At 47.7% G+C, this 18315-nt stretch overlaps 1 protein-coding gene and 1 pseudogene across 2 annotated transcripts in view; both read right to left on the bottom strand.

The window, feature by feature from the left end:
* The window catches only part of BICDL1 (BICD family like cargo adaptor 1), a 78554-nt gene that overhangs the window by 6232 nt on the left and 54007 nt on the right, over positions 1-18315 (bottom strand). For both annotated transcript variants that reach the window (XR_008530886.1, XM_054594095.1), the window contains exons 5-7: positions 10035-10214; positions 9202-9420; positions 3294-3424 (exon numbers count right to left, since the gene is read on the bottom strand). Coding sequence is in view for 1 of the 2 variants with exons in the window: in XM_054594095.1 (XP_054450070.1) it covers positions 3294-3424; positions 9202-9420; positions 10035-10214 (530 nt within the window). In the remaining variant the exon portion in view is untranslated. The remainder of the gene's footprint in view (positions 1-3293; positions 3425-9201; positions 9421-10034; positions 10215-18315) is intronic.
* LOC129087514 (uncharacterized) lies at positions 10411-10585 on the bottom strand (annotated as a pseudogene).

Below are 18315 nucleotides of genomic sequence, written 5' to 3'. Positions count from 1 at the left end.
TGGGGAGTTCCGCAGGCGTTTCTCACGTGCAGCCGGGATGGAGAAGCAAAGATGATGTATACGAAAGCACCTTGTGAAAGCTATTAAGGGCTTATACAAATGTGGTCTGGCTCCCCCACAAATTTAAATGATCCTTAAGTTTGCTGTTTCAGTTCTTGTATAAGAATTTCATTTCCTGGCATAGAAAAAGAACTGTTCTCCTGGGGTGCTCTGATCCCCGCCCCCTGCCGCCCCCCACCCCGCGTGCCCCCCGCCCCCGCCGGGGGGCAGCCCTGTTCTACAGGGTCCAAAGGGGCCCAGGGCCTCACTGTAGAGCTCTCCCTACTCAGGGAGGAAAACCTGTAAATCAGCCCAGACTCCAGGTTACCCAGGCCTCCTCTGTCAGCCGGCAAGGGGGGACAGGTATGTCAAGGTTTCATGGAGATTTGGTGGTCTCCTCTGTCACCCAGGTGTCCCAGCTAGGTCCCACTTACTTAAGGGAGAGGGACTTCTCAACTCGCTGCTTCCTCTCTCCTGCAGTCTGGCACTTTCTCTGGTTGCGCAGTATCTCCTACCTCCCATGCTGAGGACAGAACATGGTCAGAGCTTGCTGTTCAGCTCTTCTGCTTGTCTAGCTGAGAAAAGGTGCCCAACCAGTTCCTACTAACTTCATTCTGCTTTTTATTCCCAATGGGGCTCCACAAGTAGCACCTTAATTTTACCATTTAATTCCCTACTTGCATGACACAATTTCACCCTTTGTTATTCATAAAAGTCTGCTCTCACTCCAAATTATCACGCTGCCCTTCAAGTATTCAGTAATTAAATCTACCAGGCAGCTACTGAGAAGTGTGAAGATGGAGCACATGTAGAATGGAGTCACTTTAATCAAGCTGCTAAAATTATTAACATTATGAAGGTCCAGGCATGCAGAAAGACTCTATTCTTGTTTTACTAGCCTGGGGACAGAAACTTCTAAAACTTTCCAGTCCCCTGTCAATGCCTGGATATACAGGGTGGGGCAAAAGTAGGTTTATAGTTGTGAGCACACAAAACAGAGTGTTTTCTTGGATTATTATTTTCCATATGAACAACTATAAACCTACTTTTGCCCCACCCTGTACATCCCAGATAACCCTCTGATTTTTCTCCCTGAAGGACTCAGTACCCAGACCACCTGACATCCATTAGGCGACCACAAGATGCGACCAGACCTCCTAGACAACCTGGCATTCAACATCCAGGTCACCTGCCATCTGACCGAGAACTGTCCTGCTGTCCTGGACCAATCCTGGGGCTAAGAATGCAGGACTCGAAGAGCTCTAACTTTCCTTTCTTCTTTGGAACACCTCTGGGCATTTGCCTGGCTGTGTTCCCAATGCCAGCTCTTAAACCCTTGAATATCATTTATTTTTAGCCAAAGCCTCCACACTCTTTTTGAGTTCATTCGGCAACACATAGGTTTGTGAGCCTTACTGAGTATGAAATTCCTAAATAAACTAGAAACCAACAACCTGATGCGGGGTTCTGACTAGATAGAAAAAGGGACCCAAGGGTAAAACTAAGAAACAGAGATGATGAAAGTGACCACGGAAAACAGGAGGGCGGTGACAAGTGCGTTCGTGGAGGTGGGAGGGGGAAAGGTGTGGGGGCCTCAAAGTCAGAGATAAAAACGTGTCCCATTTATGAAAAAGGCAGACAGTGTCTCATGGAAAATAGTTTCAAATGACCTCCTTTTAGCTGCCTGACAAGCAGCCACGTGGTAAAGGGAGGGGAGTGGGGACAGGAGTCCGAGATCACCACTGGCCGTGACCCTGGGGAAACGATGTCTCCTCGCGTGTAAAACGGGGGTCAGAAATTTTTACCTCTTGCTGTGGCCGCGCAGATTGGAGGATGAAAGTGTCTTGTCAACAGTAAAGTGATGCACAAATGTTATTAATGTGTTGTAAAGCACCTCAAAAGCAGATACATTTTAAGTAGTTTTGATCGTCTCACACTCACTGAACAGGGTAGACTGACTGAGTGCATGATAAAGAAAGAATTTATGTAAATTCTTATGGGGGAATCTGTAAATATATTTTCTGCTTATGTACTGCGCATTTTTTAATATAAGAGAATGCATTTATGCATTTCTTCTTTGCCAAAGAAAACCCAAAACACTAAAAAATTACCGAGTTTACTAAAAATACAGGGGACAGAGAAAAATGTTAAATGACACCGTGGTGATGCAATGAGGCTCAGAACGCAGAAAAACTCTGAAACTAAAAATCCAGCTTCTTCAATACATATACAATATAAAAAGAAAGTGGGTGGGGGTGGGGTGTGACAGACTATGGGGACATACAAGTGAATGGAATATGGGGACTTTGGAGTCTGAGTCTAAACACTGGTAAAAGGACACTTATGAGATAACGGGAAATCTGAACCCTTGATACTCGATGATGTCAGAAATTGCAAGTTTTTTCAGGTGTGATAACTGTATTGTGGTTGAGTGTTTTACAGAAAGTGTCTTTTTCTGGCAGAGGGCCATGCTGGAGTGTTTACAGATCAGTGGAAAGGATGAATTGTGATTTTCTTTAGCACCATCCAGTGGGGAGGTGGAGAAAGCCGGCGAGGATAGAGATGTAAAACACCAGCCATATGCTGATTAGTGTTGAAGCTGAGATGGGTAAGCAGGGATCCAGCCTTTTTTTTTTTCTACTTTTGTGTATGCTTGAGAATGTCCATAAAACAAACAAACAAAAAACCCTAAAATAAAAAAGTCGAGGTAGAGATATATAATGAAATCAGAAGGTTCTCTAAGATGTAGGTAGGGAAAAAAACAAGACATGTAGAACATCATCCATTGATGCTTTTAAAAAGCGGACGATGCCCTGGCTGGTATGGCTCAGTGGACTGAATGCCAGCCTGAGAACTGAAACGTCGCCAGTTCAATTCCCAGTCAGGGCACATGCCTGGGTTGCGGGCCAGGTCCCCCAGCTCGGGGCATGAGAGAGGCAACCAATTGCTGTTTCTCTCCCTCTCTTCCTTCCTCTTTTCCCTTCTCTCTAAAAATAAATAAAATCTTTAAAAAAAAGCACCCATGACAACAACGTTCCATATACACTTGCATATGCACAGGAAAAAGGTCCGCGAAAAATGCACACCCATCTTTCAACAATGTGTCTGGAGAGAATGGGATTGGCGGTGAGGGCGGGTTGCAGGGAAACTCAGGTTTACTTTTATATTCTTCTGTATGACTTAACTTTTAAAGTTGACCATACACTCATGTTACTTGTAATTAAAGGAAAACAAAAGTAGTCATGCTCACTCACTTTGCAATGGCCTCATCCCGGTCCCTGATGGCCTTCTGAAGCTGCTCCTTCGGTTCCTTGTCCTCAGATGTCACTCTGAGTCGGTCTCTCTCCTCCTTCAGTGCAGTCATCTCCACACTCAGCAGTGTCACCTAAAGGGAGTCCAAAGAGATAAATGTGATGGTACCATTGCTACTGGCCTGGGCTATTCCCTCCAAGAGGGAGAAAGGGGCGAAAAGCCCCAGGCATGCGCGGGGCCTGTGTGCCACGCAGGCCGGTAGCTTCCCGCTGCCCTTCACGCCTAGGGAGGCCCATTTCTCCTGGGGAAAGGGCGCCACGGCAGCCATGGGGCCACACCCTCTTTGCACACAGCCTACCACACCACCTCCTTCATTTCAAGGCAATGGCAGGGAACTAGTGAGCACAGACTACGCACGCATCAGGGCTCTGAGACAGTTTTGGGGGTAGAAACTCAAGTTTTGTTTCCAGTAAGGAGCACTGTTATGCACAGGGCCCTGGATGATTAAAGCCTGAGACCTGGTTCCCGTTTGTGACAGCCCTGACACAGCCTGGCTCCCCTGCCTTCATTCTATTCCCCAGGTCAAAGCCGCATGTGATTCAGACACCTGACATTACCCCCTTTCACTTCAAACCTGTCACCTTCTGTGTGCTCCATGCCTCAGAGGATGGCAGCAGAGCCCGTCCTCTGGTGGTGAGGCTCCCTTGGTGGCCACGGCTTACCCACTCCCTGTATGGTAACCCCTGCACACCTTGAGCTCTGTGATCTGTATAATGCTCAGTACAAAATGCTTGTGCAGTGAGCAGGCAGTGGTGATTTTTTTGGCTAGTCATCACCCCAAATCCCTTCCTATTCTCAGGGCACTCCTGGTTCCGAGTCTTGGTGGGAGACAGGACATGCCCTCCCCCCGTAAGGGAGTCCAAAAGGGAGAAACTTATTGTTTCCAAGGCATCTGGGTCAGAATCCTAGACTTGCCTGCACAGCTGCCTACTTGGGACTGCAGCTCGTGAGGGCCCAGCAAAGCCACAGGCCTCTGAGAAACCATCATGCAGGCAGGAGATGCCGCCCTCCTTCCCATGCACCTTCCTCTTTCGAGGTTCAGTTCTCCAACCTTCCTGTTAATTCTGTAAACTGTCATTTAATTCCAATACATTCTTCTGCATAAGTTAAGCTGAGTAAGTCTCTGCTGTCTGCAACCAGAAACCCTGACTGGTAGAGCTGTCAATGGACAGCTGTTGAATAACTGGAAGACTGGGAGCCCCTTCTTCTCACAGCTGATAGGCTCAGACGGGTCAAGACACTGGACCCTGCCTTCTTGTTGAGCATGACACATGCTTTTGACATTTTTCCGAGGGAGGACCCACCCTCGGGTCGGTCCCTCCCACTTGGGGGGAGATGCCACCTTTCGGTGCGCTCCTCTGCCCTTCAAGCCCCAGGCCCGATCATCCTGGGCAGAGTAAAACCAAGCAAAAGCCCCAGGGCCAAGGCTGAAGGTCACATTCTCCTGTAGATGCTTCGAGCTCCCCAGACTGAGATGGCAGAGTGGCCAGCTCCTGGGGATGCACCCACGGGGGAGGACATCAGAGGACACCCAACGACAAGGAGAGACAGAGGACAACCTGTTGTCACTACGGGCAATGGATTTTGTACTTGGAGGTGCCTGGTAGGGAACGTCAGAACCCTGGGACTCAGTGCTCGGTGCTGTTGAGGTGGGGGCAGCTCTGATGAGCGGGGCAAGCAGCCTTGCAGGAGAACAGGCTGGGCGCCTGCGACGCCGTGACACGCACATGCGGCTAACCAGGAGCCAGACGAGGCAGCAGGCGAGACGCCCAGCCTCGCCCTGTTTGTTAGCACGTTCTGCAGCTTGGCAGCACAGAACTCAAGACCCAGAAAGCACCTGGCAGAGGCAGCCAGGCCTCTGAAGAACAAGTGAGCGCTGACATGACCCTGGGCCAGCCGTGGGCCAGCCAGGTGTTGTGTCAGCTGAGTAAGCAGCAGATAAAAGTACGTTAGGCAGGAAATGCTAACATTTAGTATGCTCCAGATAAAGCTCCAGGCAAAAACTTTTTGCTTTGACCTGGGAAACCTGGCTGGTCAAGATAGAGCCAACCAGTGATGTAAATGTGACAAGGGACCTACCCTCTTGGAGTTATACATACTTTTCATAAAAAGCAGGAATAAAAGTAGCTATTTCCCACCATCAAGTTGTTGTGAGGCTCAAATAAGATAAATAACATCCAGAGCCCAGTGCACTTGGTTGTGAGCTCCACCCCCCCCCCCAACAGGGGGCCTACCTGCTGACTGCCATTGTGAGGCTATAAGGACAGGCTACAGCCACCCCCAAATCCTCTTTTCCCAAATAAGGCAGGTGTCCTTGTGATTGAATTTCATCAAAGAAAACATCTCATCTCAAAGTTCTCTATCTAGGGCTTTATTTGCCCTTTTGCTTTACAATGATTTGAGTGCCTACGGGAGGGCAAGGCACTATTCTAGATGCTTTAGGAGAAGGCAAAGAGACACCAGACGGTGAGTTAGTCTGCACCAGGGCCTGAGGTTTGACTGGGAAGACAAGACGTGAGCCGGGGCAGCCTAGACGAAGCAGGGCCAGGGTGGCTCCAGGAGGAAGGGAATCAACAGTTTCAAGGAGGAAGTGAAACCCGACCGGGAACGTGAAGATGAGGAAGGCCGAGGTACGTGCAAGTGACAGGAGAGCCCTCCGGGTGGAAAAAGCCGGAGGAAAGGCCCAGCCGTGGGGAATGGGAACTGTGTGCGCTGTTCAGTTCCGCTGAAGCAAAGAAGCGAAGTGAAAACAACAGGACAGAAGGCCAGCGGCCGGGGCCCCTGGCTGGAGGCTTCCCATTACTCGGTGGTGGCACATCACCCCAGACCTGCGCAGGGTTCTCGTTTTCAAGTCGAGCTTCAGGAAGACCGACCCAAACCCTGTGGAGGGTGAGTGGGCGAGGGGAAGCGATGGCAAAAGGCAGGGTGTGAGGGAATGAAGGTTTGAATAGGGCAGCTGCTGGGAGGACGGAGGAGAGAGAATACACTGAGCCTTTACAGAGGAGGGCAGCCAAAACTTCACTAGCGGAGCCTTGATTGCTCCCAGCCCATGTTCCGTGTGTGTCCCTGGCCCTTCTGGAGTAACCGGCGTGCACTCTGGTCCAGCCTAAGGTAGCGGAACGACTAGACTGGGACTGTGTTTCCCAGTGCGCCTCCCACAGGCTGGCTTCCCGGCCTGGGACTCGGTCCAGAGGCCCCACAGGTAACTGGTGTTCACATCTCTGAAGGCCTGCCCGGCTTCTGGGAAGCTGCTCCAGGCCCCACGCTTAGTCTGCACCAGGGTTCAGCAGGAGCCTGGAGAGCTGTGAGGATGGAGAGCAGAGGGGACCAGAGCAGCTGCCACCGCACTCCTGCTTCCAAGTGAAATAATGCCCTCTGGCGTTTCCAGTTGCGTAATTCCAAGAGGCGACAAAACAAAGCAAAACAGACCACCAGCCAACATCAGACAGCAGGTAAGAAGCACCCCACAGAAATTTAAATAGGCTTTAAAATAAATTGAGCTTCTATTAACCTGAAGAACTTGCAGATCCATGTTCTCTTGATTTTATTCTTCCAGTTTCAAAGATCTGCCCCTAAGTCTGAACCACTTTCTGGCCAAATGACCACCCGAGGGCTTTGGGTTGCAGGCATGAGAATGTCTTTGGCTGCCAAAGCCCACTCGCCATGCTTGCCTGGGGACAAGCTACAGCTTTCAGTAGCTCCCCTCTGTCCTTGTCATCTGGGCACTCACCGTGAGTGCAGCAAAGGCTGTGGGCGGGACTCCCAGTACCTTCCAAGAGAATACTACCAGGAGGCCTAACAGGCCCAACCCCCCAAAAGACAGTTTATTTCCATATGACCCTTAAAGAAATACTGACTGACGCGAAAGCCAGGCTTAAATTGCGTTTCTCCTCCGTCCGGCGGAGCAGAGAGGGGTGACTAGCTTTGAACAAGAGAAGAAGGGGGCAGGGTTTGGTAAAAGGCAAAAGATTTATACATCCTAAGAGAAGCCAGAGTATATTGGGCAGGGTGTAATGTACTGCCTGTTTGATGTCCCAAGTGGGACAGAGCCTCGACGCATGACCCTGTCAAAAGGGAGAGCCTGTATTGATCTCCTAGGGTCCATTTCAGAAACTCCTTTCTGGGCGGGGCTGGCTCCTAAGCTCTTAAAAACTTTTCAGATCAAAATATAGATGTCCTTTCTCCAGCGTTCTCAAGAGAGATGAAATCATGATCAAACAGGGAAGAAACAGCAAGAGCAGCAGTAGTGCTTCTAAAGCTGAAAAACAGGCTGGCAGAGGTGACAGCATTTACAAAGAGAGGAGGCCTGCGAAGAGCGAGCCTTGGTTTGCAGGCTTCCCTGCTCAAATGCTGCTGGGAAAACATCCCTGAGTGTCCCGAAACAGTGGCACTTTGAACGGCCAGAATCCACCAGGTTATTCGGGCTCTGTAGAGGGCAGCGTGTTGCTGGAGGAAATGGAGAGTCAGCTCTTCTTATCCCTGATCATTACTTTGGGCTAAACAAGGGGATTGGCTGCTTCTGTTGAACACCCAGGTCACCTCAACTTCAGGTCACTGTCCCCTCTTCTCAAATAGACGTGGGGGAGTCAAACTCACAAGGGTCCTCAGAGAGCCCAGGGAGACATGCACACTCCCTGCACCGGACTGAGGACCGGGGTGCTCACCTGACTGTGGAGTCGCTGCAGCTCTTCTAGGCTTTGCCTCAATTTACCCCTCTCCCCCTCCATCAGCTCCCTTAGGGCTCTTGAATCCTCACTGGTCTGCCTTATCTGTTCTTCTAAGGAGTCATCGTCAATTCTCCGGGAGCTCTGACAGCACAAGAGGGCGAGCCAGCCAACCAGGGGGGCGGTAAGGGTGGAGGCGAAGGGAGAGATGGTCCGCGGGAGAGAGGGGGAGGACAGAGGGCAGAGTTGGTGAGGGTGGAGGGGGGCAACGGGGGGCGGGGCGGAGATGGTTCAGTTCAGGGGAGGACAAGATGGCAGGAGATAGGGAGGAGAGAAAGAAAGGGTTAGAGGAGAGAAAAATTTCAATCTGCAAGCAGCAGCAAGACTTTTACTTTTTTTTGTTTTTGTTTCAGGCTTCAGGGAAGGGAAATTGTAGGGCGTGAACAGATCAGCTCCCTTTCCCCACAATGACCCGCCTCCCAGTTGCAACACACTCCACAGCTCGACAGGGCATGTTCAGATAAGGACAGCCACCGTTTCATCTTCCTTCAGCTAGTGTGGGTAGAAAGACACAACTGTTCTGTAGGAGGGTGAAACCTGAGGAGAAAACAAGAGCCTGAGAGCAGGAATGTGAATGGAGAGTGAGGCTGGCGGAAAGCTGTCATGAAGCCAAAAGAAATGCCAGTCTGCCAGGAGCCCACGGGAACGTTCCTCCCCTCCACGGGAGGAGCCACATCTGGAATTCTAGAAGGCCCTTCTTGTCGATCTCCTCAACTCTCTGTGCTCACTTACATATTTTTAGCAGAAGCTTCCGATCTCTTTAAGTGTGCCTGTTCATAGCCAAACCCACCAGTAGGACCAAAGGTCCGTAGAAATCTAACGTGCAGTTTTTGCTTGGATCCAAAGGTCTATATCTAAAACTTCCAAGAAAAGCCCTTAACCTTGAGACCACCATGGCCCATACATACTACCTGGAGAAAGGACTCTGTTTGTACCCTGGTGTCTGCAGGGAGATGCCTCCTGTTCCCTGGCACACAATGCTCTCAAATAATATGGGCACAGAAGGAAGTCTTGCAGGTTTTAGAAACTCTCCAGTTCCAGGGTTAGCCTCCCTCTCTGTGCTTGGTTGCCAGCTCCCACCAGCCAGGTCCTGCGGGGCAAGGAGCTTCTCAGCCTGGCTTCTTACCGTGGGCTCCACGCCATCCACGATGCTCTGTATCAGCCTCTTGAGCTCGCTGAGGGCAGTGCGCAGGCTGCCGGCTGGCACATCCTTGGCAGACGAGGTTTCTGAAGACTCGTCCATTGAGGAGTCCGTGGAGACGGCCGAGTCAGCACTGTCGTTTCCTCGAAGGTGTGAGCAGAGATAGCGGACCTGGCAGTAGGCTTCCCAGAGCTGCAGTCTCAGCTGCCCACAAAGAATTATTCTTGATAATGGGCTCTGGAAAATACTGCCGCCTGCTCATCTATTTCCCAGGATGTGAACCCAAGGGTCTAAGATACTGTTTTAGGAGAAAGTTGTTTTTTTAAATTTATTTTTTTAATATCACCTGTTCCAAGAAATACTGATAGTTATATGGGCCTGGGACATCTATACAGACTCCCAATTCTTATTTACCCTGCCCTCTAGGCCTTACCATTTTGTCAAACAAAGCACTTCTTTATATAGTCATCTACTTTGGTGGGAGTCAGTGAATGACTAGGGGAAGGAGTGGTTGAGTAGTATGAAAAAGAGCCAAGTGGATGGGTCACGAATGATCTAGAACCCTACAAGTAGAGGAGATGTGAGGCTAATGATTAGTTAACAAGCATCCCTAAGAGGCACTGGGTGAGAACGAGCCAGGGACCTGCTTCAGTCAGGGCCTACTTCACGACTGCTCGGGCCAGCAGCCTCGGCGCGTGCATAGGCTAAAGCTGACGCAGTAGGCACTGGGCAACAGGGGACTGCCGGGCTCCTGAAGTCCGGGGCCTGTTCTGGTCCCAAGGCAACCCCACGTGCCAGAGTGACAGAGGTGTCAGCACCTGCTCTCTCTCTTGCTCCAGCTCCTCGGCCTCCATGCTCTGCTCGATCTCGGACAGGAGGGACGTGCTGGTGGCAGCAGAGCTCTGCAGACTCCTCTCCTCAGTGAGCTCCTCCACCTTCACCTGCAGCTGCCGGTAGGAGAGGCGCACCTCCTGGAGCTCCAGCTGGCTTTGATGCAGCTTTCAAAGAGACAGTACATGGCAGTGAGGCGTGTCAAAACCGAAACAAACAAGGAACACTGACCCAGAGCCTGATCGTGGTTCTAGATCCAACCACCAATCTACAGGAAAAGACTGACGGAGAAACATGCTAGACTACACCAGGGGACACAGTCTGCAAAATTCAGATTTAGGAAATTCGACAGGACAAACAGCTCGGGTTCTTCAACAGATACATTCCAATGAAAAAAGAAAAGATAAAGGGGGAACCTACAGATTAAAAGAGGTTTAAGAGACACCAACTAGCTGCAATGTGTAGGCCTCCTTTATTATTTTTAAACTGATAAGAACAGATACTACAATTGACCTTAGCCAAAAGGCCGAGAAGTGATCCTTTTTAAAAAGATTTTAAAAGATTATCTTTTTAAAAAGATTTTACTTATTTTTAGAGAGGGGAAGGGAGGGAGAGAAACATCATTGTGTGGCTGCCCCTCCAGCACCCCCTACTGGGGACCTGGCCCGCAACCCAGGCAACAGGCTTGCAGGCCAGCACTCAATCCACTGAGCCACTTCAGCCAGGGCTTTATTTATTTATTTTCCACGCTATTTTATTTATTTATTTGCCTAGGAATTCATATATTTATTATGTATTCGGGTGTACAGCTTAGTGGTTAAACAATCTTACGCTTTACATAGCATTCCACTATTTCCGGTACCCCAACTGACACCATACGTAGTTATTACAATATTATTGACTATATTTTTATGTTTTACTTACTTCCCCATGACTGTTTTGTAACGACCAATTTTTTAAAATTATTTTTTATTCATTATGCTATTACAGTTGTCCCATTTTTTCCCCCTTGCATAGCACCTTCCCCCTCAGGCCACTCCCACATCATGGCTTAGGTTCCGGGGTCATGTGTACAAGTTCTTCAGCTGCTCTATTTCTTACACTGTACTTTACATTCCCATGGCTATTCTGTAACTACCAGTTTGTACTTCTTAATCCTCTCACCTCTTCGCCCATTCCCTGATACACCCTCCCATCTGGCAAACTTCAAAAAGCTCTCCATATCCATGATTCTGTCTCTGTTCTTGTTTGCTTAGTTTGTTTTTTAGATTCAATTGTAGATACATATGTACTTATTACCATTTTATTGTTCATAGTCTTGATCATCTTCTTTTTCTTAAATAAGCCATTTAACACTTCATATAATAATGTTTTGGTAATGATGAACTCCTTTAGTTTTTTCTTGACCGGGAAGATTTATTTGACTTTAGGTTCTAAGTGATCTCTTTGCTGGATAGAGCAATCTTGGCTGTAGGTCCCTGCTTTTCATGACTTTGAATATTTCTTGCCAATCCTTTCTAGCGTGCAAAGTTTCTTTTGAGAAATCAGTTGGCAGTCTTATGGGGACACCCCTGTAGGTAACTAACTTCTCTTGCTGCTTTTAAGATTTTCTCTAACTTTTGGCATTTGAATTATGATGTGTCTTGGTGTGGGCCTCTTTGCATCCATCTTGTTTGGGACTCTCTGTGCTTCTTGGACTTGCATGTCTATTTCCTTCACCAAATTAGGGATGCTTTCTTTAATTATTTTTTCAAATAGATTTCCAATTTCTGGCTCTTTCTCTTTTCCTTCTGGTACCCCTATGATGTGAATGTTGGAACGCTTGAAATCGTTCCAGAGGCTGCTTACCCACTATCCTCGTTTTTTTGGATTCTTTTTTCTTCTTGTTGTTCTGATTAGTTGTTTTTTGCTTCCTTATGTTCCAAATCATTGATTTGGTTCTCATCTTCCTCCACTCAACTGTTGTTTCCTTGTAAATTATTCTTTATTTCAATTAGTGTATCCTTCATTTCTGATTGGGTCTTTTTTATGGTATTGAGGTATTCACTAAGTTCCTTGAGTGTCCTTTTAACCAGTGTTTTGAACTCTGCATCTGATAGACTGCTTATCTCCATTTTGTTTAGTTCTTTTCACGGAGTTTCGATCTATTCTTTCATTTGGGTCATGTTTCTTTGTCTCCTCGTTTTGGCAGCCTCCCTGTGTTTGTTTCTACATATTAGATAGAGCTGCTATGACTCCCTGTCTTAGAAGCATGGCCTAATGTAGTAGGTGTCCTATAGTGTCCAGTGGCATGGCTGTCCCTATCACCCAGGCTGGGTACTTGAGGTGCACAATCTATGTGGGATGAATATACCCTCCTCTTGTAGTTGAGTCCTGATTGCTGTTGGCAGGTCAATGGGAGGGATTTACCCAAGCCAGTCAACTGCAACGACGGGCTGTGACCACTGACCACCACCCCTGCCTTCTGTGGAGGACCAGCTGTGCAGGGGCAGGGTGGTGGTGCGCTAGTGTAGCTGTCCACTGGGTGTGCATGCTCTGGGATTTCAGAAGGTGCAGACCAAGGTCAGTCCCTACATGTGTTCTGCCTGGGGCCACCCTGCAAGAGCTATAAAGCAGCCTGAGATGTTGGCTACTTGTGCTGGGCTTGGAGAGTTCCAGGTGAGGCTAAACTGAATCTAGGCCGGCTGCTGCTAATGCCTGGGGCCACTTAACAAGAGGTATTGGGGCTGGAGGCTCATTGAGACCAACTGTTGCTTGTTTGATAGGATTTAGGAAGTTGTGAAGCATGAGCCAAGAACAGCCATTCATATGGAAAAGTTACAGTTAAGAGTTTGGGTGGGCCCGGTGGGATGGAGTCTTGGGGGATTTCCAGGGTGGGGCAAACAGTGTTAGCCATGTTGATGGAGTCTCAGATACGGTACCAGCCTGCCAGCTCCGTGGTTCTGTGGGGGAAGGGCTCAGAAAATAACAATGGCCTCTGCCCATCTTTCTGTCTGGGAGAAAGTTGTCTCCCAGCTCTCATCTTGAGGCCAGACACTTCAGTTCCTCCCCATATGCCACTGGAGACTTTCCAGCTGCTACCTGGTGCTAGAGCTCAGAGACAGTGAATCTGAGTAAGTCTGTGTGTGGGTTCTTTAAGGGAAACTACTTGGGACTGTAGAAGTTTCTTGCACTGACTCAATCCCTACTGGTTTTTGCAGCCAGGAATTATGGGAACTTATCTTCCTGGCACTGGAACGTTGGGCTGGGGGGCCTGGTGTGGGGCTGGGACTCCTCGCTCCTAAGATATCCCTCCCCAATTTTTACCCACCACATGTGGGTGTGGGAACAGCCCATTCCGCGTCTTCACCTCTCCTACCAGTCTTGATAGATATGGTTTCTTTAATTCCACTCTTGTCAAACTTCCATTCAACTCAATTTCTGATGGTTCTAAGTGATAGCTGTCTACGTTTCAGTTGTGATTTTGATGTGGTTGTGTAAGGAGGCAAGCCGTGTTTACCTGTGCCGCTATCTTGGCCCTGCAACTACTTGCCAGGCTGCAGACCTACTTTAATTTGTACTTTGATTCAAATAAAAAATGTGAAAAGCAATCATGACATTTATAAGACAACTGAAAATTTGAACACTGATTAACTACTTGATGATATTAAGAAAACATTGTTAATTTTTTAGGTCTAATAGGCCTGTGGTTACATTTTTAAGTTCTTATCATTTAGAGGTATTTGTTATTAACAGATGAAATTATAAAAATTCTTGGATTTACTTTAAAATAATACAAGAAAGGATCAAGTGGATGTGATGAGGACTGGTAAGGGATCGAGAGTTCGTAGAGCTGGGCAGTGGGGTACATGGAGGCCTTATCGCACTATTCTGTTTCTGAGTTTGCCTGAAAGACTCCATAATAAAAATTAAACATGCTCACATATGGGTAACATACCATTAGGCTCTCACCAAAGATGGCTAAGATAAATAAATAAATAGATAGATAAATAAATAACAACAAAATAATAATATCAAGTGTTAATGAAGGTGCGGAACAACTGGGACTCACTGCCGCTGAGGGTGGAAGACGTACAGCCACCTTGGCAAAGTGTTCGGCAGTTTCTAATGAGTGAAACACACACCGATCCCATGATCCAGCAGCTCCACTCTTAAGGCGCAGACCCAACACAAATGACCACAGACGTGAACAGAAGACAAACAGGATGTTCACAGAGGCATTATTCCTAAGAGCCACAAATGGGAAACAATCCAAACGCAGTAAGAATAGAATGGACATATTCCCATGCTGGAACACTATACTGCTGTAAAGCAAGAACACACTGCTACCATATGCTACAGCATGGATGAGTTTATAGACATCATGTTGAGCAAAAACCAGGCACAAAACAATGTATGATTCCATTTATAAAAAGTGCCCAAACTTTACTGAGATATAAGAGATGAAAATTGAAATAGAGGTTTATTTTTGAGGAAGTGGCAGGGAATTGCCTGGGAGGAGGTTTGTGGGAGGCTGATGTGTTGAGCTGCGTGGTGGTTACACAGGTACATATACTTATAAACATTCACTGGGCTATCCACTTAAGACTTGCATACTTTACTATATAGATGAAAAAATTAAGGTTGTTTGGAAAAGAGACACGGGTGGGATTTGGAATAACGTCTGGGTAGTACTACCAAGAGTTCCCAAACCCATGGGAAAAGCAGTCTCTGCCTTCTGTGTCATTCCTCACGGTTCATGGACAAAGCTCTAGTTCTGGGAGGGGACTTCCTCAGCATCTGGGGCTCAGAGAAGGAGAGCGATACAGCAGTGCCGGTGTCACGGCTTGCAGACCAGCGCTCCTTCTCTCTCTCTCGCTGCTGCTACTTCTCTGTATTCTCTGTGGCCCTTCCCCTGTGGAGTCCAAATAGGATTCTGCTACCTGGTGATGTTACTAGTGCTGAATGTAAGGACTGACTCCACCATGACTGCTACATGCCACACTCTTAAAACTCCATCACTACACTTGTTTCTAACATAAGACCTTTAACTGCAGCATCTTCATCCATTTACTAACTGCTATGCACATGTCCATGTACTCTATCTGCCCAGGAACAATGTTTCCTACTCTTGTAGACTGCCCCTTACATCCCCCCAAAAGATTTTTTCCAGGGGTAGGGGAAAGAACTTCTTGGGATTTAAAGTTAACTAATTTATCCTCTTATAAAAGAGCTCCTCTGGGGTCACTTCTGTTCATTAAAAATAGAGCTGACACTTTACTGTTTTTTCCAGACTGCTGGCCAGGCAGGCTTGTGGCTCCAACAGAGATGCAGAGGCCAAGGGTCGGCAGGCAGCAACTCAAGAGCTCGGCTCTGGAGAACGGCAGAGCAGGCTGCGTGCAGAGCCTTCAGCCAGGTCCTTAGGTGCCCTGAGCGCTTCACCTCTGCTGGCCAGTCCTGCAGAGCAGCTGGCTAATGGCACCAGTGGTCTGGATGCGCCTTAACTAGGAAGAGCTTGGAACCTGGCTGCCCAGAGAATAAAAAAGGAACTGGCAAGCTTGCTCTGCATAGTTCCCATGGATCAGCAATACCTACTGGTCCAGTGGGAACTCCTCCAGCCCCAGTTTTGAGGAAACTCAGAAAAAAGAAATTAGGGTTTAAAAAAAAAAGACATTCCTGGGAAGCATTTGGCATGATTACAAACGACATACTAAATTGGCAAAGTGCTTTACAATTATTTTCTAGACAATTCCTCATACATCTCAGCAGGAGAAGTTCAGCACAGACAAGTACAAGTTCTTCTACGCTGGACAAAATTAGTTCAATTACTCATGCACACTCAAAGGTGCTTAATTAATTATAGCAGCAAGAGAACAAAAGACCTCAGGACAGGTCTGCCCTCCCTGGTCAATAACTGATCCACAGACTTATATAGAAAAACTGAACCAAACCAGAGAAGAATCTATTAATTAAATATAAGGACCCTCTAAAATAAGAAATATCATCCTTTTTTAAAAATAAAAGATTTTATTTATTTTTAGAGAGAGGGAAAGGAAAGGAGAAAGAGAGAGAGAAAAACATCAATGTGTGGTTGCCTCTTGTGCGCTCCCTACTGGGGACCTGGCCTGCAACCCTGCCATGTGCCCCAACTGGGAATCGAACTAGCGACCTTTTGGTTTGTGGGCCGGCACTCAATCCACTAAGCCACACCAGCCAGGGCAGAAATATCCTTTATGTAACAGAGATAACACAAACTGTATTTACATTTTATATATATATATATATATAGGAACAAGAAAGACAACGGAAGACTTGTGTTTGTACAGTACAATAAGTTCACAATATTCATGTCTCCAATGTCGGCAGAAGTGGGTGCACTCTCCTCATTCTATACTGAGGGAACCGAGATGGTGTGATATTAAGTGATTTGCCTGACAGTGCAGGCTCCATGTTGGAGCAGGGTCTGGACTCCAAGTCACCTGCTTTCTGGGCCGCACTGCAGTGGGGCCTGCGCTCCCTGCTGATCTGCCCACTCACTGGGATGAGGCCCCTGCACACACCTGTACGATGCCCAGCTGGGTGTGAAATAGGGCAGTTAAGAGGCCCTTAAAGGGACAATAGCCTTTACTGGGTATTAAGAGAGTTTAGCAAAATGCTTGATTTTTAAAATTCACTGGGCCCTTGATCAATAATAATTTTTATCCCTAGTCTTAGCCTGAAAAAAAAATCAAGGTTGGATTTGATCAGTGGTTTAAAAATCTGTGTCTGACAGCACCCAGCGACACAGCGAGCCAGGTCAGAGCTACTCGGGTCGTAGCAGGCTTGTTACTGTGCCTGCTTAGCTCTCCTCTCACTCCTCGTCCGCATGAAAGGATTAAAATTATGAGATTATGTATGTTCCAGGGCCACTAGCTCTATATTGCACAAATCTGATTTAGAACCATCCAACCTGAGTAAGCTGGAATTTTTATTTCTGTATCCACACAGGCCATTTCAGCAACCCTTCAGAAAGGGTTTTCGGGAGGACACTAGTAATCAGTGTCAGCTGAAGGAGAGTTTTGTATGGACTGAAGACCAAGAATTACAAATAGTTGGGAAAGGTGAGAATTCAGTCCTTCAGTGCAGATTTTCCAATTCAAAGGGAGAAGTGCCTGACCTGCTGGAGGCCCTGCGGTGAGTGAAGCTCTCCTTCTTGGAGAGGTCCCATCAGACGACAGAGGATGTGCAGATGGTGGGGATGCAAGTGTGGTGTGACCTGGGATTCCAGAAAACACCCAGCCCACGGTGCCAGCCAAGCCCTGGGTGGTCCACACTAACTCTTCCTCACCCCCAAGCCCCTAGTTCTTGATTCGAAATAAGGACACTTCATCTATGAATTCATGCTAGACTGGAAGTTTCTTCTAGATGGGGGCTGTTTTTCCATTTTTCTGTAGTTCTTTTCCTTCTCCTCTCTTGATGGGGTAATAAATGCTGGTGAAACACTGACTTGCAGAGGCCAGTGGCAGGTCAGAAGTTATTGTTTAGCAGCAGGTGAAGCGGGGAGGGTTCTGCCAAGACTGACTACACTACCAGGGATAGACAATTCATTTTTTCTAACCCTCAGTCTTAGAATGTATGCAAACCTACTTTGTTCCCTGTCAAGAAGAATACAAACGTTCACTGCTATTATCATCAACCTTAAAATACGAGCGTGCACCTTCTCATCCTGAAAGTGGCTGTGAGGCTTCAGCCAGCACCATGTTCTATTCAATATTAACTGAGGCCCTTGCTATGTGCCAAGTTCTGAGCTGAAGGTACAGAAACATGGAGAGCCCTGGCTGGTGTGGATCAGTGGACTGAGTGCCGGCCTGCGAACTGAAAGGTTGCCAGTTCAATTCCCAGTCAGGGCACATGTCTGGGTTGCAAGCCAGGTCCCCAGTTGGGGGCGTACGAGAAGGAACCGGTCAATGTATCTCTCACACATTGATGTTTCTCTCCCTCCCTCTACAAATAAATAAATAAAATCTAAAAAAAAAACCCCAAAAAACAAAAAAAGGAGAAAAACTTCTAATTTGCCCTTAAGGAGGTTAATCTTGCAGATGGTAGCTGATCTGATGATGTCAGTAAAAACTGATCTTCGCCTAAAACGCTTCTTTATCCCACATCCCAAGGCTTCCCTCGGCCGCTGACCACCGAGAGCCCAGGGGGCCTTCTGTGGCCTGGTCTTCAGGCGGGGGCCCTCCTGGTGCTGGGGCATGCTTGGCCGACCGTCGCCACACAAACGGCTCTGCTGCAACCCGCTCCCCTCCC

This window comes from Pteronotus mesoamericanus, unplaced genomic scaffold (assembly GCF_021234165.1).
Source record: "Pteronotus mesoamericanus isolate MK-2021 breed Mesoamerican mustached bat unplaced genomic scaffold, CSHL_Meso_final scaffold_507, whole genome shotgun sequence".
NCBI lineage: Eukaryota > Metazoa > Chordata > Mammalia > Chiroptera > Mormoopidae > Pteronotus > Pteronotus mesoamericanus.
This window is presented reverse-complemented; position numbering and strand designations above follow the sequence as displayed.